Below are 19,225 nucleotides of genomic sequence, written 5' to 3'. Positions count from 1 at the left end.
TTGAAGCGTCAAACCTTATATAATCAGCAAGCTTAATGCGCGGAAAATTGTTTGAGATGGGTTAGCGATCTATGTCATGATTTTGTTAACATACTGAGGACACTTTTGTGGCACGTATTTTTTTAACATGTTGAATATTCAAGTGACAAGATAGCGAAGACCGGCGACACGTGCGTAGAAATTGAGAATCGGGATATCTTTTTTTTGAACTGCATGTATCTCGGAAATGTCAGATGCAAGTATGTCACTTACATTCGCAGCCCAGTGTGACAGGGGTTTGAGTACTAATAAGCGTCAATATGTTATTTAAAGGTACTGTCACACTAATCTGCGACACCTTCCGAATTGTTTGAAACACAAATGTAAGGCACATTTTGCGAATTGTAGCAACAACAATCGTTCGGGGTTTCACTCCCTTATATCAACGACATAAATACGTATGTCGCCTGAATGCTGCGCGAATGTCGCACGCATTTCCTGCGAAATTTCTTATGAAATTCTCAAATATGTCACAAAAAATCGCACGATACCTCTTTTGTCATCTGTTTTGCATGATTGCGGAATATTTTGCTCTTGCAAAATACGCGCAAAATTTAAGTGCAAACGACAGTTATAAAATGTAAAAATGAAAAAAAGCAAATTCGAAATCCAGCGGTCAGACATCATGTTAGATTTGAAAAGGATTGGACTGAAAGAGTGTAAATCTTCACACTTCCCTGGAAGTTAATTAACAATATAATTTATAAGAATATAATTATTTTAAAAAGCAAAACTCTTAAACTCAGAGGAGATAACTCTTGAAATAAAGATGCTAGAATTATTAACAATTTCATTCATGATGTGTGTGTGTAACAAGAAACAATTATCTGAAGTTTAATGAGATATTTATAGTCACAAAGAAGAAAAGTGACAAAAAATAAATATACCATTTATAGTAAGAAAGAAGAAAATTGAAAAATCAAGCTCACAATGAATATATTCATGAAAACCCATGACTTATAGATCTAATCACAAATAATGTAGGTGTTGATAATGAATGTCTATTTTAAATTTGAAGTAAATCCACGGAGAACTAAGAAAGTAACAAAATGAATAAGAAAAATTCAAAGTTTAAGGAGGAGATAATTCTGGAAATATAGACTCTAGATTTATAACCCTTGTCATATTATTATGATGCGGGAATTTGAAGTAAATGCTATAAGATATGAAGAAGTTTAAGTAAAAAATAATAATTTCTAGAAAAAAAATCTAGTTCAAGGGGGGGGGGGGGGCATTATTCTGGAAATAGTCAAGCAAGAGTATTGAACCTTCTCACAAATGATTTAAAAGATTATAAGATATATATATTTTTGTACTGGAGTTATACACCTTATCACATATGATGAGGTTGATGATATTTAACAAATATTTGAAGTTTCAAGTAAATACTTTAAGAAATAAAGAACTTATAGTAAAAAGGCGTACAAACTTGAATCTGAAATCTTGGCCGACGCTTGGTGAGCAGGAAAGCTCTCAAAATTTTCCCTATAGTCAAGATTAAAGTAATGTTTATAATGTCCATATTGCCATCTGTCCATATTTTTAAGTTTAATAAAAATGTTTTCAGAACATTTTGAGTAATAACAAATATTGTAAAATTCACCATATTTTAAGCCTATTTGTTTCCATACCAACCAAATTTTTTGAACATTGGAATAAAAGAAAAAGTCTTGCATAATTTCCACACAACCATCTTCCAATATTTTAAGTTTCATAGAAATATTTTCATTACTTTTTGCGTTATCACCGGATCCAGTGTATGTTTTAAATAAGCCATGTTTTCAGCCTATTTGTTGCCATAGCAACCAAATTTTTTTAACATTGGTAGAAAATAAAAAGTCGTGCATAACTTCCAGACTGTCATCTAACCACATATCAAGTTTCATAGAAATATTCATTTTCATTTATTGTGCAGAGATATTAGCAGTAAAAATAAGACAATATTAGAATGTTAAAGGCATAATTATAGATGGGGAAGAATATAAAATTTCTCAATATGCAGATGATACATCACTTCTATTTGATGGTTAAAAAATCTCTTAATAGTGCTTCAAAGTTATTAAGTATGTTTACAGAAAAAAAATCTTGATTCAAGATAAATGTTGACAAAACTAAGGTTATTTGGATTGGCTCTCTTAAATATATTACTAGGACTTAAGACAAGATGGAAATTAACATGGGGTGATACACAGTTCAAACTGTTAGTTTAAATATTTGATGTTGATTATGAAAAGATATTTGACTTAAATTTTAATGGAAAAAATCAAAAAGCAAAAAAGGGTATCACTCACTGAAAAAAGAGAATATTAACTCCAATAGGAAAAAATGCTGTTATTAAGTCAATATTGCTACCTTTATCTACTCACTGTTTCACAAGCTTAGCAACACCAAATACTGTATTTTTGAAAACACTTTATGACTTATTTTATGATTTCATTTTGGAAGGCAAGGCAAAAATAAAACAATCAGTACTTATTAAAACATGCAAAGAAGGTGGTTTAAACATGGTTGGTATTTATAGGTATATACATAGTTTAAAGATAAAATTGTTTAAAAGAAATGTTTGTAATGGCAAAAGTAAATGGTATGAGCATTGTTTAATTTTGATTAAATTTTAAACACTGGAAAGATGGTTTGTTATTTGATTATAAGTAGAATAACAAATTATTTCTGGATTGATGTTTTAAAAGCTTATATGGTGTTTGTAGATAAACTTTGTATAGATAATATAGAGCAAGTATAACATATGCCACTTTATTACAATTACAATTTTTTAGCAGGAAATAGATATATGTACATTCAGACATTATATGATAAAGAAATCAGATTTGTAAAAGATATTATAAATGAACAGGGTAATTTGGTAGATTTGATATACTTAGAATAGGTAACAGGCAAACCTGTGAACTTTTTGCAGTATCATTATTTAAATCCGGCAATAAAATTGTACATGCAAAAGTTTAATATTTTCACAGATAAATTTAGATCGACCCGTATGACTGTATTTGTTAGTTTTGGATCAAGTGCCGTCTATATCCGTTTGAAAATGTCTCACATGGGGTTGTAAAGAAAAAAATGTTTTAATGGCTTAAGCTTGTCAACGTATGCGACAAGAAAACGACGGCATGCGACTCATGTGACGAAACTGAGAGCTTTCGAGACATTTTTGAAACTATCTCGCGAATGTTATCCGCAAGTGTGTCGCTCAAATTCGCAGCCCAGTGTGACAAGGGTTTAAGCAAATATTTTGCGACTTTTTATGAATATTTTCGGAAGCCGTCCGACTCGTACTGGTTTGTAGAATATCGGGATGTACTGTTAAAATACTTTGTATATTAGTTGATTAGGGCGTCAGTACGAGTCGAAACTTTTGAGTTTTGAAGAAGGAGTAACAGCTCAAGTGCCCCCTTCCAGTTGCAGGCACTAACGGGTAGCTGAGAAGAAACACCGACGTTCCAGGAATCAAACCCATTGTAGCAAGGGGCAAATTACATTAATGAGATTCTTAGGCAAATAAATGACATAATAATAAAATGAGTATATGTATGTAAATCTCCCTTAATGGACATTTTTTAAAGACTAGTTTCAGCATGAATTTCTGTATTAATACTATATATTTGGGGTTTGAAGCGAAAATATATCTATTTATGTTAAATGGCTAGTGTGATTGACATGTTATAACCAGCCACTTATACAATTCTAAAAGGAAATGGGAGAATGAAAAGGGACCAGTGCTAGAAGGTTTTCAATTTTGCTGATAAATTGGCCGAAAAGGACACCTGTCCAATGTACGGATTCTGTCAAATACTGTCACTTTCGCTAAGAAATGGTTTGCTTTTTATTAGTTCAGAATAAAAGTTTAAAGAAAGTAATGTGTGCAAACATATATTTTAGAACTTTCGTCGTGTCAACAATGCTCGTATGTGAATTATATATGGTTATCACTGAAATTGATTTTCTTACCGCATGATTCATCCGTACCGTCCTTACAATCTATTATGAAGTCGCATACTTGATACTGGTTTAAACAATGTCCACCATCACATGAAAATTGATATTTACCACATGCTACAAAATTTTAAAAGTTATTTCAAAATTATTTTTATGTTTGAAATATAGATAATTGTTTTGTTTAGTTCTTCATAAATTAATTGCAGATTCAACTGCGCTTTCCGAAAGCAGACACATATCATAACACAGCAAAACAATGTTTACGGTACTGTAACACTTCAATATCATAAATAATAGCAGTTGAATCATTTCTGATAAACGGAAAACATCATCTTCGGATACCCACGACCAAATCATTAACATGTATCAAGATTTTTCGCCGATATCCAATCGATAAAAGGTGTGTCAAATTTTGTTTTATTTGCTTTATTTGGTTTTCTATCACATCGAAACAGTATAGGTCATATGGCGACATTCCAGCACAACCTCAGGTGCCCTTCGAGTCAAAGACGGCTTTGGCATAGGTTGCCTCACGATTCACGAGGCGGTTAAAACCAATCAAAACACTCGTTCTTTACAACGTTTGATGAAACGTTAATTCTAGAAAAAATGTTACTATTTTGGTATCTGCTGGTGGGCTATTTTTGTTTGGGGATAGTTTTTTACCGTTGACGCCGTTATTTTGTTTCTGATAGTTGTCAAAGAATATGAATTTTGCTAAACAAGAGTTTACAGTTAGACAACTTGGCGACCTGGATGCTGTGTCAGTACCAATTTAGTAGTGCAAACAACTAATTACTCCTGGTTAAGAAGCTTCTTTTTAATTAATGTAATTACTCCAAGGAAAGACAATTAATAAACAAAACAGAGAAGCCTGAAATATAAATTCACTCTTACGATTCAAATTGAAAAAAAATAATCATTTATAAGTTTATGTAGTAAAATAAAATTAATTGTGTTAGTAATGTTGCGTGGACACGATGTGTTTTTGCCTACGTGTCATTATTATTTTTATTATACTTTGCCTCATGGGTTTTCTATTACAGTCGTTTATGATTGCCTAATGACCGCTATTTTTTATCTCAAGCTTAGGTAGTTGTCAAATCACATCAGCGAGCATAGTCACATAAAATGTCCGAGTGAAAAAACAACAAATATAGCTGCGCCTATATATTCAGAAAATATTGACAAAGATCTTTGTAAAACATTATTAATATTGACTATTTTCGATACGTATTTGTGCGAATTTTTAGACAGCATTTAATTTGTGTGGTGAATATCATTTTAAGCTAAATGCGTTATATTTCATCTTCTATAAAGTAATATTCAGGTATTTTCGTGATGTTAAACTTATGCAGGGATTGACAAAGATTAAGTTTAAGAAAATACACGTATAAATGCGCCATTCTGTAGTTCGCAAATATTGAAGAAAAAAAACAAAACATTATATGACTCTCGTTAACGTGAGCGCACGATTCTTTGTGGTGAATTTGCAATAGTTTTAGTGCCGCTATGTAGGGCCCTGGTGAATTATTTTGACAGTTCGAGAGGTCAAGCTAACATTTCAAAGTCCATGAGGCACGGTTTATGCTTGTCAGTGAACATTCTTTGTGTAAGTAATTTAGTTTTTTTTTATTTAAACTAAAAGGTATCTGGGAAAAATAATTGTCTGACAATATCATACAGCCACAGACTGTAATTAAAATCTGTGGTACAACTTAACACTTTCTTGTGTACAAAAGTATTGCTTCATTGTGCATTTTCATTTTTCTTTCTCTATTATTTGTTTCTCTTGTTAAGGAGCTTTGTTTGCATAATTGTTCAACTAAAATTAAATTTTTTTATCAAGACTTATGGTAGTTATAAGCATTTTTAACAGGAATCATTAAAATAAGCAAACGTAGATCTATACCACCTTAAATAAGCTTTATATTGTTGAGTATTTCCTACAGTTGTATACTTTTTCCATTTTTAAAAGTCAAAAAATATTAAACATAGAATTTCTCTATTTAATCAACAACAAAGCTTTTTAAGGGTTATTGTAGGTTTTGGTGGAAGGTTCGAGATTTTTTTACTCTTTTGTGGAGAAAATTCTATACAGTGGAACAGACCAGACATTGATAGAGATATGTTCATAAAATTATTTTTTCCAATGCTTTATTAATTCCTTAAAAAATATAAATGTGCCTTCAAACGTACTCTATGACTAATATGATATTTTTCAGAAGCATGAATGTTCAGGGAATGGCTGACAGGGCAAAACGAAACGATGTTATAAATTATCTGAAAAGTAAACAGTATTCAATCCAATCTGTATGTTACAAGACACTCACGTCTCCAATAAAGAAGAAAAATATATACGCTCTATGTGGGGATATGAAACATATTCTTCAAGTTTTAATAGTCAATCACGTGGTGTTGCATTTTTTTGTTAATAATAATTTTGATTTTATTATAAATCAGTAAAGAAAAAGATCTTGAAGGAAATTAACTTATACTTAATTATTACATTTGTAACAAGATTATAACTCTTGTAAATATGATGGTCCAAATACGGACAATCAAAATATCTATGACTATGTCTCAGAAGAAAAATGTAAAAATTTGAAGACTCCATAATTATTCTTGCCAAAGGCTTAAATTTTGTTTTTAATCCAGATGCTGAGTCTTTAAATTTTTGCACTTCAATAACCCTAATGCACGTGATAATATTCTTTCTTTAATATCAAATAATTTAATGGATTGTTGAAGGGAAAATAATATTGAAAAAAAAAAAGAGAATACACTTTGTTAAGAATAAATTCTATTAAAAAGGCGGGTATTTATGTTTTTAAATTTCAGACTATCTCTATACAAATCTTGACAATACTAATACTCATATTGGAAATTTAACAATTCCCTTCTTCGAGAAGATGTTTATGCATTACAAAAACCCAATATGCAACAAAGATACTAAAAATAATAATATTAATGATATTCCTCTATCAGGTTGGAGATTTAATATTAATGACCAATTATTTTTTGAGATGTTATAAATGAATATTAGAGGAATGGCTATAAGCTATTCATCACATAAGAAAAAAATAGAGGTAGAGAAAGAAAATAAATTCATCAAAGAAATAGAAAAAAATAATAAAGAACAAATTATTGATTATGAGTAACTAACAGCACTTTTAAATTTGAGAAAGAAAAAGATAGAAGGTAATTTTATAAGATCCAAAGCCAAATAGAAATACTACAACAAGAGAAACCCACAAAGTAGTTTTGCAATCTTGAAAACAGAAACTATATCTCAAAACTAGTGTATTCACTTATGTTAGAAAATGGTCAGATTTTAAGAACTTAAGAAGAAATTTTGGTTGAAGCCAAGTGTTTTTATGAGACTTTATACAATGAAAGGAAGTAGTGTAGATAACACATCGTTAGTAGAACTTCTTGAGGGTCTAACATACATAAATTCAGAAAACAATTGTGGTAGAATTAACCTATAAGGAAATGTTAGATTCTTTTAAACAAATGTCAAACAATACAAGCCCAGGAAACGATGGCTTTTCTTTTGGAATTTCATATTTTTTTCTGGAGAGATATCTGGAAAGATATATGTTCGATCAGTTAATTATGTATATTTCATATATACAGGAAAACTTACAGTTAATCAAAGACAATGAGTTATAACTTGTATTCCTTATTACAAAAGAAAATTGTTTTTTTAAACATCTATCTCTTTACAAAATGTCTCACTCCTCTTTTAGGTTGAGATAATATAAGTAAAGATCAAACTGGGTTTTTGGCAGGCGGGCTAATGGTTTCAAACATTAGAATGCTTTATGATTTATTATTTCATTCTGAAAAGAAAACATTCCAGGGTTATTGGTTTCAATTGATCTTGCAGCTGCATTTGATACTGTGTCATGGAATTTTATGCACAAGGTCATCCAAGTTTTTAATTTTGGTCCCTCAATAAAGTCTTGGATTAGATTATTTAACACAAATGCAGAATTATGTTTTTTTATTAATGGACACATGTCCAAGTGGTTCTAACTTCAGAGTGGTTGTCGTCAAGGTGATGCCCCTTCACCGTACTTGTCCATTCTATGTGCTTCAATATTAATTTAAAATAGGAAAAACAAAATATTAAAGGAATCGAAATAAATGGAATTGAATATAAAATTTCTCAATATGCAGATGACACAAGTGTATTCTTAGATGGCACAGAAAAGTCTCTTTAAAACAACAATGCTGATTTTAAAATTATATGCTAAATTCTCAGGCCTAAATATTAACATGGAGTAAACAAAGGTAGTTCGGTTTGACACAAATAAATACAGTAACATTTTTATGTCCTGAATACAACCTTGACTGAAATAATTATATTTTTGCTTTGATTGGTGTAAAATGTTCTACTGATTTAAAGAAAATAGTAGAACTAAACTATGACTTAAAAATAGAAGAAATAAAAATTTATTTGCAAACTGGTCCAAAAAGAATACTTTCTCCAGTTGGTAAACTAGTCGTTATAAAATCACTTGCCCTATCTTATTTTAAGTATGCCGAATCCACAATTTGATAAAAAAAAAGTCAAATACAAAACCTATTTTAAGTGTCTCTGGAAAAATGTAGGGATAAAGTCAAAAGAAACATTATAACTCAAGAATATAAATTTGGAGGATTAAAGATGATAGACCTTATATGTTTTATGTGCAGTTTAAAGCTACATGGTTAAGAAGACTTTTGAACTAAAATTACAAATACTGTCAATCGGTTGATGAAACCTAACCAAAATTACATTCAAACCTTAATCCTTTTTGGAGAGATGCTATTTCTTGTTATAATACACTTTCTATGAATTTAAAACTATGCACTACTAAGCAGTACTAGTTTGTGAACTTATGGTATAATCGAAACAAAAAATTGGAAACTCTAGTATTAGTTTAAATAGATGGATAACAGGTGGAATTCTTTTTATAGAAGATCTTATCAACCAAAAGGGGGCGTTTTATACATGTGATGAATTTGTTTTCTCGCCATTTAATGTTAGAACTTTTTTTGTTTAGAATAAGAGGTATAATAGCTTCAGTTAAAGAATTTTTAATGATTTACCTAAAAAAAAAACACCAGAATTACTTACCTATTCCAAATCCTATATGTATAATTAATAGAGAATAAAAAAGGATGCCGTTTTATTTATATAGCAATGCAAGCTAAAAAACAGTATCCAAAATCATTACACAGTTGGAAAACAGTGATTTTTTTAAAAAGAATTCTTTGTATAATATGGTTTACAAATGTACAGAGGACACTATAAGTTAATATGGTTTCAGTATGGAATAGACCATAGATTTCTTGCAACAAAATATTTGCTTAGGAAAATGGATATAATTTATGAAGATAATTGTTCATTTTGCCATAATCAAAAAGAAACATCAGTTCATCTTTTCTGTGATTGTGATGTAACACAACATTTTTTGGAACAACGTCTAAAAGTTAATATTAATGATAGATTCAACTTTAACATTCAAACCCGGAGTCGGTTGGATATATTGTCGGCAGAGCACATCTTGATGAAGTTATGAATAATATAATATTACATGCCAAATATTACATTTAAAATTGTGGATTAAAACAATTAAGGCCTGATAAAGGACCTTTAAACAACAACTTCGTGCCCGTTATAAAATTTATAAATACATGTCCAAAGAGTCATTCAAGCATAAGGTATTTGAAAAAGCATGGGGAAAATTCAATAATTAAGTGAGCCCCTTATCAATGGACATGACGTAAAATGTTTGCAAACTTGGTTCAAGTGAGAACCTTGACAAAATGGCTACCGATTCATGAATACTTTCAACGCTCGCACGTATTTTCTTCCGGTTAGTTGGTTTGAATGTTATTTTGAAATTATTTAATGTGCCCAGTTTTTAATGCAATGATTATGGCACACTTGGTGTAAGATCTCACATTCATAGCTTCTGATATGACGAAATTTTTAAAGATATAAACAGGTTATGTACATATTTTGAGATTTGACAAGTGACAGTCCAGGTCGAGTTTATGCTCCTTTATTCGCAACTGTAAGTTGTAACGTTCACCAACCAATACAACATACGTATTTTTCATTATAGTGTTAAGGTTTGAATTTGCATGTTTCAATGTTTCATAGTTGCAAAATATTTCTTTCTGTCTGCCAAATGATTCAGAGACGATTATATTGATAAGTCACAGAATTTTCTTGAAATTTTATACATGCAATTCTTTTTTTTCTCACTGGCTTTTAAAAAATGTTTTAAATGACTTTGGTATTTAGGGGTTTCTTCATTTATTTGTCAATTGTTATCATTTACTGGTTCGACGACTTCATGTCCTCTTCTGTTTTTTGTTTGGTACTGAATGCCTTTACGGTAGTCCAGTGTGACTGTATTTTGCCTCTTATTGTCGCTTTACATTGTTGAACTTAGTTCTTATATTTTTCCTGTTGCACAACTATATTACATGTTTGTATTTCTTACATTTGCGCGTTTCTCAATTCATAAATGAAGAAGCATTATTGAAAGTTCTTTAATTAGCTTAGTTGAAGTTGCAAGAAGAATGACATGAATTAGGAATAGAAATTAAAGTGTACTTCAGTTAAAATCATTGTAAATAAAACTGTCATTATGAATATTGCAACATAAATTAGAAACAAATGAAAGAAAACATTAAAGCGTGCCATCATAAATGAAACATTCATCATGAACATTGCAACGCAAGGACTTTGTCGCGTAATAATGTTACTCGGCGAAAATTGTAAAATGTTACTGTATCATTTTGAGATCAAAAGTTGCTTAATATTGAGTGCATATCAAATGCACTATTTACTAGTGTGGCAAAGTCCTAAAGAAAATTTAGAAGTAACTGCTGAAGAGCGTCAGAAATAAATTTATATTTTGATGACACGTTTTCAACTGAAGTACTCTTTCATTTTCTTTCTTATTTATGTTATCCTTCTTCTTGCATCTGTAGTAAAGCTATTTTCATAATTTCCGTTATATTCCACAATGATTTTTCATTTATAAATTGAGAAACACCCAACTTAAAGAAATTGTCAATAAGCATGTGATTAATGGATGTGAAACAGGGAAAATATGAGGACAAAGATTAATAATGCAAAGCGACAATAAGATAATACAACCCTTAACAAAGTAGTGTCACACTGGACCACCGCAAAGTCATTCTGAAGGGCACCAAACAAAAAAACAGGAGAGGGCACAAAACACATGAAAGTATAAAACCTAAACTTAGGGCAATAACTCCAAAATTAAGCAAGACAACGTTATGGTTCCTTGCACTGCACTTTCTATTCAATGAGATCTTTCTACCAGTAAAGTTTCGTATTCATATCTCTTATAGTTTCAGAGTTATGTCACCGGTTAAGATAAAGTGTAAAAATGAACAAAGGCAATAACTTCAAAATTAGGCAAGTTCCCTAGCACTGCACGTCTATCCAATGAGATCTATTTTTCTACAAAGTTCAATGTTGATATCTCTAATACATTTAGAGTTATGTTCCGGACAAAGTTCAAGTGATAAAAATGAACAAAGGGCAATAACTCCAAAATAATGCAAGACGGGGTTATGTTTCTTTAGCACTGCACTTTCACACAATGAGATCTATCTATCTACAAAGTTTCATGTTTATAATTTCAATAATTTTAGAGTTATGTCCTGTACAAAGTTCAAATGAAAACAATGAACAAAAGGAAAAAACTCCAAAATAAGGCAATACAGATTTATGGTTTTTAGCACTGTACTTAAACATAATGAGCTCTAACTACCTACAAAGTTTCATGTTGATATCTCTTATAGTTTTAGTGAAATGTCCCGGACAAAGTTCAAAGTGTAAAAATGAACAAAGGGCAATAACTCCAAAATTAGGTAAGAGAAAGTTATGTCTTTTTTTTTGGAAAACTGCACATCTACTAAATGAGATCTATCTACCTACAAAGTGTCATGTGATACCTCTTGTTGTTTCAAAGTTATGTCCCGGACAAGAATAGCGGACGGTTGGCCGGACAAAGCTGCGACTATATCTCACCCTTCGGGGAGTATAAAAGAACAGAATTGCAAGTTTGCAACTTAAATGCGCTTGAACAAGATATTTTCGTGTATTGAAACTTTGTTTTGAACATGTTAATTCAAGGATTTACACAGTATTGAAAGATACATATTTTGTTTTGTTTGGTGAACGTGTTAACTTACAGATGGGAATAATTAATAATATTCATGAATCGATAGCAATTTTGTCAATTTTGTCACCAATTCTTTCGCTTGAACCAAGTTTGCAAACACTTCACGTCCTGCCCCTCGTTATGACTGTGATGTCTTTAAGAAATTCACTCTTTTTATTGATAATAAGTTTGTAGGGGTGTTACGACATGTATATAATTTCATCATAATTATCTTTTAGACTCTTCCTCCACCAAAACCTGAAAAAAATACTCCAAGAAAGATTTTCTTGCCAGTTCATTTATATGTATGGTTCCGTTTCACGAAAACTCTAGTAGTTGGCACTAAAAACCTTTATGATAAGTTTTTGTTCTATCTTTCCGTTTTTATAATAACTTTTTTCTATCCTCTTGTTACTTTTTTATAGCTCAATATTTCAAACAAACTGTCTATAACAATACAAAAATCAAATTAAGTTAAGTGTTTTGTTAGCACTATAAATTGTCCAGTTCCTTTTCTATTGCGTGTGTGCGCGCGCGGCGTGTGAGTCTCTCTCTGTGGTTGGCGCGTACGCGCGTGCGTGCGTGCGTGTGTGTGTGTGTGTGTGTGTGTGTGTGTGTGTGTGTGTGAAAAAGATACCATAAAAACATGTTTTCTTTGTAAATGTGCATGATTCACTTTCATGACTTCTATTATTTCTTTCCTTGTAAAGGTATATGCGGGTTGTGTATTTACAAGTGAATTGTTTTGATGCTATTTCTTAAGTTAGAAAATTGACTAGTGAATGTGAGTGAATTCTTGTATCAATTTATATTTTCTAGTTTTGCTATTGTTGTAAAGATATAAGTGGGTTATATATAAACAGAATTGATGTCTGTTGTTGTGTCTTTAAGGATATTTGAAGATATAATTGTTTATCAATAAGTACACAACGCTATTAAAAATCAGAAGTGTTTTTGGAATAATTAACTTAAAGAATAAAAACAGCATGCTATAAAAATGAGTCTATTTCTTCAGTAAAAAATAATTATGTTACAGTCAATCAAATAGTATCAACATCCAAAGTTGATATATACTTTCTTCCCACAGTTAACAGAAAAATGTGAATTATGTTATAACATTTCTAGTTATATGTTTGACATAAAGGGTTTAAATATCGACAGCTTAGATTTGTAATTTAAAAATATATGACATAACAAAACTCCCATAAAATTATTAAAACATGAAATCTTTAGTTGAATAAACACATGTATTATTATAACTATTTATTTTTTAAAGACAATTTGAGTTTGAATGTATTGATTGTGATTTTTGTTCGTGTAAAATTATACTCATTATTGAGAAAAATAAATGGGTAACTATAAAACAACACGATTTTATTGGCCGATATTTTACGCACCTGTTACTGTATACCGACATACTTTGATTCATTTTACTCACGGTTGAATGCAGGTTATGTTACATATCAATTAAACGTGGGTATCTGACGATGAGAAGGCATATGATGATGACATATTTTCTTTAATTTGAATAAAATACTTTAAAATAGCACTAAACGAATTACTAAAAATACAAATTATAGACAATTGACTAAATTAATAGTGAGATTAGTACTTAAGTGGCTAAAAAGCAAGATAAGGAAATACCACTTTTGCTTTGAAAACACGTGACTTCGTCCGAGGCATCAAGACAATCGATGACGTCATCACATTTAGCTAACGTAGATATCCACTCCTTGCTTTTTTCACAGCGGAAAAACGCCTCGTGTTTGAGTCGGTCAGGTAAATGAGTGTTAATCATTGTTGTGCCAGTATTCGTTAGACTGTGATCTAAATAATTACCATAAACATATTTTCAGACACAATCATGAAAATAATAATTACATTTTAGGGTTATTATTGGAGTACATATTTGCTTTTGCACTAAAGGGATATGTGATTATTATAGATCAAATATATATAAATACTGAATAGACCTGATGTAATGAATAGACCGATACGATGTTTAAATATTTATAAAATGAAAGTGGCGATTTTTCTGTCTTTTTTATTTTGGTTATTTTGAATTTATTTTGTGAAGTCGCCTCCATCATTGGCGCGGTGGCTACCTATTTGTAACACCTCATAGTTTATTCATAATCATCTTAGAGATAATACAGATTGAAAGTAGTTCCACCACGTTACTTCAGATGTTATCAAATACAGAGTGTGTATATTTTGTATAATGAGACATTCTAATGTATTTCCGTCATCCAACGGAAAAATAGGTATATTTCTGTGAAATTATTATTAAAGAATATGTCTGTAAATAAGAACTATTCTAAGAATTCTCACTGACGAACCATCATAAAAAACTCGATATATAGTAAACAGATTAACATTTGTATTTCTTGTTTCTAGAATATTTTAAAAAGTATATAAATAATGTATTGTTTAATTTAACATCTATTTATTTTCTTAATTTAGGTAGACAATTACTCACTATAACAGAACTATCTAAATCATTATATCAAAGCATTAAATTAATACAGGACATATTCAAACAATTGCTACAATGAAAATAACACAGAGTGACAATGTTTCTTGAAGGAACTGAACACCTCTGATATATCTTTGTTGTAATGCTTTCTTGTTTGTATGTAGAAAATGATTAGCAATTATTTGTGTATTTACTCGAAACTGAACATTTTTAGTTTCATATGTATTTGCGGCTCTCCAAACGTACATTAGAAAGCTGTAAATCAGGCACCGACCATTAGCGCAAAACAATTATTAAAAACAATTATTAAAAACTTTGGATACATTTTGTGAACATTCTAAAAACAACTGTTAAGTTGAAAGCCAGCCGTTCGTCTCAAAATTATGATTGTTAAATTCTTAATGAAATTATACTCGGAAAACGTTGTGTACAAGAACAGATGGAAAATGTAAAGTTATGTTATAAGGTATTTCTCAAAATGATAGAAAATTGCACTAGTTAGAAGTTATGTTGTATGAATGACAAATTAAACTACAACACTCCCTAATGTAAATTTATTTGTTGATAAAAAGAAAGAAGACTTTAAAGAAATTGGTGAAATGTAAGCTCGTTCAGGATTGGTCTGTCATTAAAAAAGAGAACACAATACACTGTTAATGGTCAACGAAAGTAGCATATACTGATCATATATTGGAAAACTGTAAGATGTTTCACTATTGACATTTTAGAATGTCTCAACCCTTTAATACCAATTAACTAATATTTTATTGACTCAATCTTACAAAAGCGACAGACTACATGTAAACATAAAGAAATTTTTCATCAAAACTTAGAAAATACAATTATAATAAACTAACCTATAATATCATTCTGGCAAAACAATTCATCCTTATAGTCTATGCAGTCAAAATTCCTGTCACACCAGTTTATTTTCAGTATTGACAATCCATCGGAGCACTTCATGACAGACAGTCCCTTTTCGGGCAAAATGATGTTACTTGTGTCTAACGTACAATTAAATAATTCAATGAAAACTAGAAATGTGTGATCATGCCACGATGCCCCCGCATGCAGCCAAAATTTCAGATTGTGCATTCATTATTTTTTTCATTTTAAGTTCCAAGCCCTTAAAACTTTTCAATGTTAACACAAACCATTTTCATACAATGTTCAAGGCACTGAAATTATTCAGTCTTAACCTTTTAAAAATAGCATATTGCATATTTGTAGCCAAAATAATGGCTAAAAGTATGAGTGCTGAAACTGAAAGTTCAAAATTTTTCCAACATTCAGGAATGATAAGTTTGTCTAAAATCATTGAACCACGACCAAATTCAAACTTAAACTGCTTATTCCTAAGATGTATCTATATTATTTTCAAAGTGAAAGGGACATAACTCTGCCAAAAATCATTGAACCATGACCAAATTCCAACTTGACCTGCCCATGCCTTTAACATATCCATATGTCAAATTTAAATTGAAAATGTAACTCTGTTGGGTAGATAATGAACAGAAACTGTAAATTTCATATTATTTTCAAAGTGAAAGGGGCATTCCTCTGCCAAAAATCATTGAACCATGACCAAATTCGAACTTGGCCTGGGCATTCCAAAATCATATCCATATGTCAAAATTGAGTTGAATGTGTTGTACCATTGTGGAGATAATAAACGGAAACTGAAAATTCCATATTACTTTCAAAGTGAAAGGGGCATTACTCTGCCAAAAATCATTGAACCATGACCAAATTTGAACTTGACCTGCGCATTCCTTAGACGCATCCATATGTCAAGTTTGAGTTGAATGTGTTGTACCTTTGGGGAGATAATGAACGAAAACTGAAATTATATTGTTTTCAAAGTAAAAGGGGCATAACTGTGCCAAAAATCATTGAACCATAACCAAATTCAAACTTGACCTGTATTTTTGTCATGACATATTCATATGTCAGTTTTGAGTTGAATGTGTTGTACCTTTGGGGAGATAATGAACGGAAACTGAAAATTTCATATTATTTTCAAAGTAAAAGGGGCATAACTCTGCCAAAAATCCTCAAACAATAACCAAATTCGAACTTGACCTGTATTTTCTCATGACATATTCATATGTAAAGTTTGAGTTGAATGTGTTGTACCGTTGGGGAGATAATGAACGGAAACTGAAATTTCATATTATTTTCAAAGTAAAAGGGACAAACTTTGCCAAAAATCATCGAACCATGACTAAATTCGAACTTGACCTGTATTTTCTCATGATATACCCATATATCAAAATTGAGTTGAATGTTTGCAACCGTTTATAAGATAATGAACGGAAACTGATGATGACGGAATGACAGAATGACGGAAGGACGGAAGGATGGAAGGACGGAAGGACGGAACAGGGTACCACTATATATATACCGGCCATTACATGGCGGGGGCATAAAAATGTGTAAAACAGGAACTCTATGTAGCCATATTGAAGGTGAATTTAACATTTGAATAATAACACTACGTAAATTAAGTATTTCTGATGGTCGTCGAAAAAAACAGAGGGAAAGAAAAGAAATTTCATATCGGCATAGAATTATTGTAGTGCCGCTAAATTTAAACTTGTATTTTTTTGTTGCTGTTGAATATGCAGGTGAATATATATTTCCGAATCGAAATAACATAATTTCTACTCATATTATGTAATGATCTATTTTGTCAGAAAAATATCAACTCAGTTTACCTTTGATTTTTTATGCTAAATAAAACATAAATAACTTGCCATTCAAAAAGCATGGCTCCCGCAAAGATCTGCCCGGGTCATTAACATAACACCAAGGAATACCATTTGAAGATAAATCTATACACAGAGTCGAATCGTTTAAAGAAGTTCTCAAAGAAGCAAACTTCTTGTCAAAATCAACTTTAGCTTCGCCGGACAGGTTTCCCCAACTTTTACAAGTTTTACCAGAGTATGGTGAAGCGATGAAGTCTTCTTTCCTATATATACTTGTACATTCATTTTCCATGATACCAGCTAAAATGAATAATTATTAAATATCTTAATATTAATGCATTTAAAATCCATCAAAACAGCATAAGAACGTAATAAGATTATCTGACACACACGAGGTATACTGTAAAATCATTATTATTCGTGGGGCACGAATTTTCGTGTTTTTCGTGGGTAGGTCAACCCACGAATTTAAGATCCGACGAAGTTGTATCCCAACAAATACTTCTTGCCATGTCTCTATTCTATATATTATAAAACATTCATCGGTGCTTTTCCTCCGATTTTTGTGCAATGAATGTCCAGAGGCAAGGATTAAATTTATTGACAAGCGCTGTGTGATACGTAAAGATAATGTACGTGGAGAAAGTAAAATGCGCGGCGATTAAGTGTAAGATTACTTTGCATTAGCTTATTTATTTTATTTTTTTTTACAAGAAATTGAAAATCCACGAATTTAAGAACCAACGAAAATGTCCGTTTTGATAAAACCACGAAATTTGATGCCCACGAATATAAGTGAATTCGCAGTATGACTTCCATCGAGAAATCCTATCCGTGTGATTTTATTCTCTTTCACAGTAGTGTCAAAGCGAAATGCACAGGACTTTTCATGTAGTTATAATAATGTAAACCTATTGATGTAGTCAACCTGCGGGCATGAAATCACAAGGAGAAGGCTTTGCTATTTGTATACTACCTTAATGACGTCACGGATCACATATTCAGCCCTAGGCACCTAACCAGTTTGACATTTATCTTAAAACTATGCTCTCACACAACATATTTTCATGTTCGACACAATAACGGAAGTAAGAGGAGATGTTTCGGTGAATATCTTCACGGATTCAGTTAGTAGAAACGAAGAAATGAGTTCTGTCTTTCTTAGTAGAAGAAAGAAGACAGTTCTTTTCATGAAATTGGGTTTTTTAATCCTAATGCATGAAGTAAAAGTATTCAGAAATTCTACTTCCAATTTTATTCAATTCATATAAAACTTTTATGTTTAACGGATATATACTTTTAAAAAAATTTCAATTCACCAGATCACCCATTTTAATTCATTTGTACAGTTGACGATTTACACGAATTTTGAAAGAGATTTTGTCAAAAAGGGTAACATTAAAACATTATTGTTGCACGAAAAATTGTTGAGATTAACTAAAAATAAATGACGTAGCAGTCTTACACTGTTTTCATATGAGAAGAAAAGGAAAGAAGGAAAAGAAGGAAAACATTTTTTTGAAAATATCACAATATTTACAAAAGCAATATATCTACTAAACGGTACTAAACATTTAATTGTTTAGAATTTTATTGCACTATAATTATTAAGTCTCTTTAAAAAATAAAAACTAAGTTGGTATTACTTGTTGAACTTATATTTAAAACAATATTATAAATTATACTTTTTGTTTGAAACCCATCTTCAATAAATGGTTTCTCGCAGATAAAAAAATCGACTAAGTCATCAAAACAATCTACTGTTGACCAAAGTTTTTCGGTGTTGAAAATCTCGAATGACATATAAGTACAATCTCCAGCTGCAGGTTGTCCGCTTCCCCTAC

The 19,225-nt window shown here is 30.9% G+C and overlaps 1 protein-coding gene across 4 annotated transcripts in view; it reads right to left on the bottom strand.

Moving 5' to 3' along the window:
- Positions 1-19,225, bottom strand: part of LOC132740662 (G-protein coupled receptor GRL101-like) — a 47,788-nt gene that overhangs the window by 27,279 nt on the left and 1,284 nt on the right. The window contains exons 2-6 of one of the 4 annotated variants that reach the window (XM_060728605.1): positions 19,067-19,221; positions 17,427-17,681; positions 15,528-15,674; positions 13,839-14,021; positions 4,003-4,107 (exon numbers count right to left, since the gene is read on the bottom strand). In XM_060728605.1, the coding sequence (XP_060584588.1) occupies positions 4,003-4,107; positions 13,839-14,021; positions 15,528-15,674; positions 17,427-17,681; positions 19,067-19,184 (808 nt within the window). In that variant the 5' untranslated portion in view covers positions 19,185-19,221. The remainder of the gene's footprint in view (positions 1-4,002; positions 4,108-13,838; positions 14,022-15,527; positions 15,675-17,426; positions 17,682-19,066; positions 19,222-19,225) is intronic. The other 3 variants (XM_060728607.1, XM_060728606.1, XM_060728608.1) reach the window with 3 other exon arrangements.

The sequence above is a fragment of the Ruditapes philippinarum genome, unplaced genomic scaffold, assembly GCF_026571515.1.
Source record: "Ruditapes philippinarum isolate M1 unplaced genomic scaffold, ASM2657151v2 ctg4068_1_1_1_1, whole genome shotgun sequence".
In the NCBI taxonomy this organism is placed as follows: domain Eukaryota; kingdom Metazoa; phylum Mollusca; class Bivalvia; order Venerida; family Veneridae; genus Ruditapes; species Ruditapes philippinarum.
The sequence above is the reverse complement of the archived record's forward strand: the minus strand, read 5'-3'. Positions and strand labels throughout refer to the sequence as shown.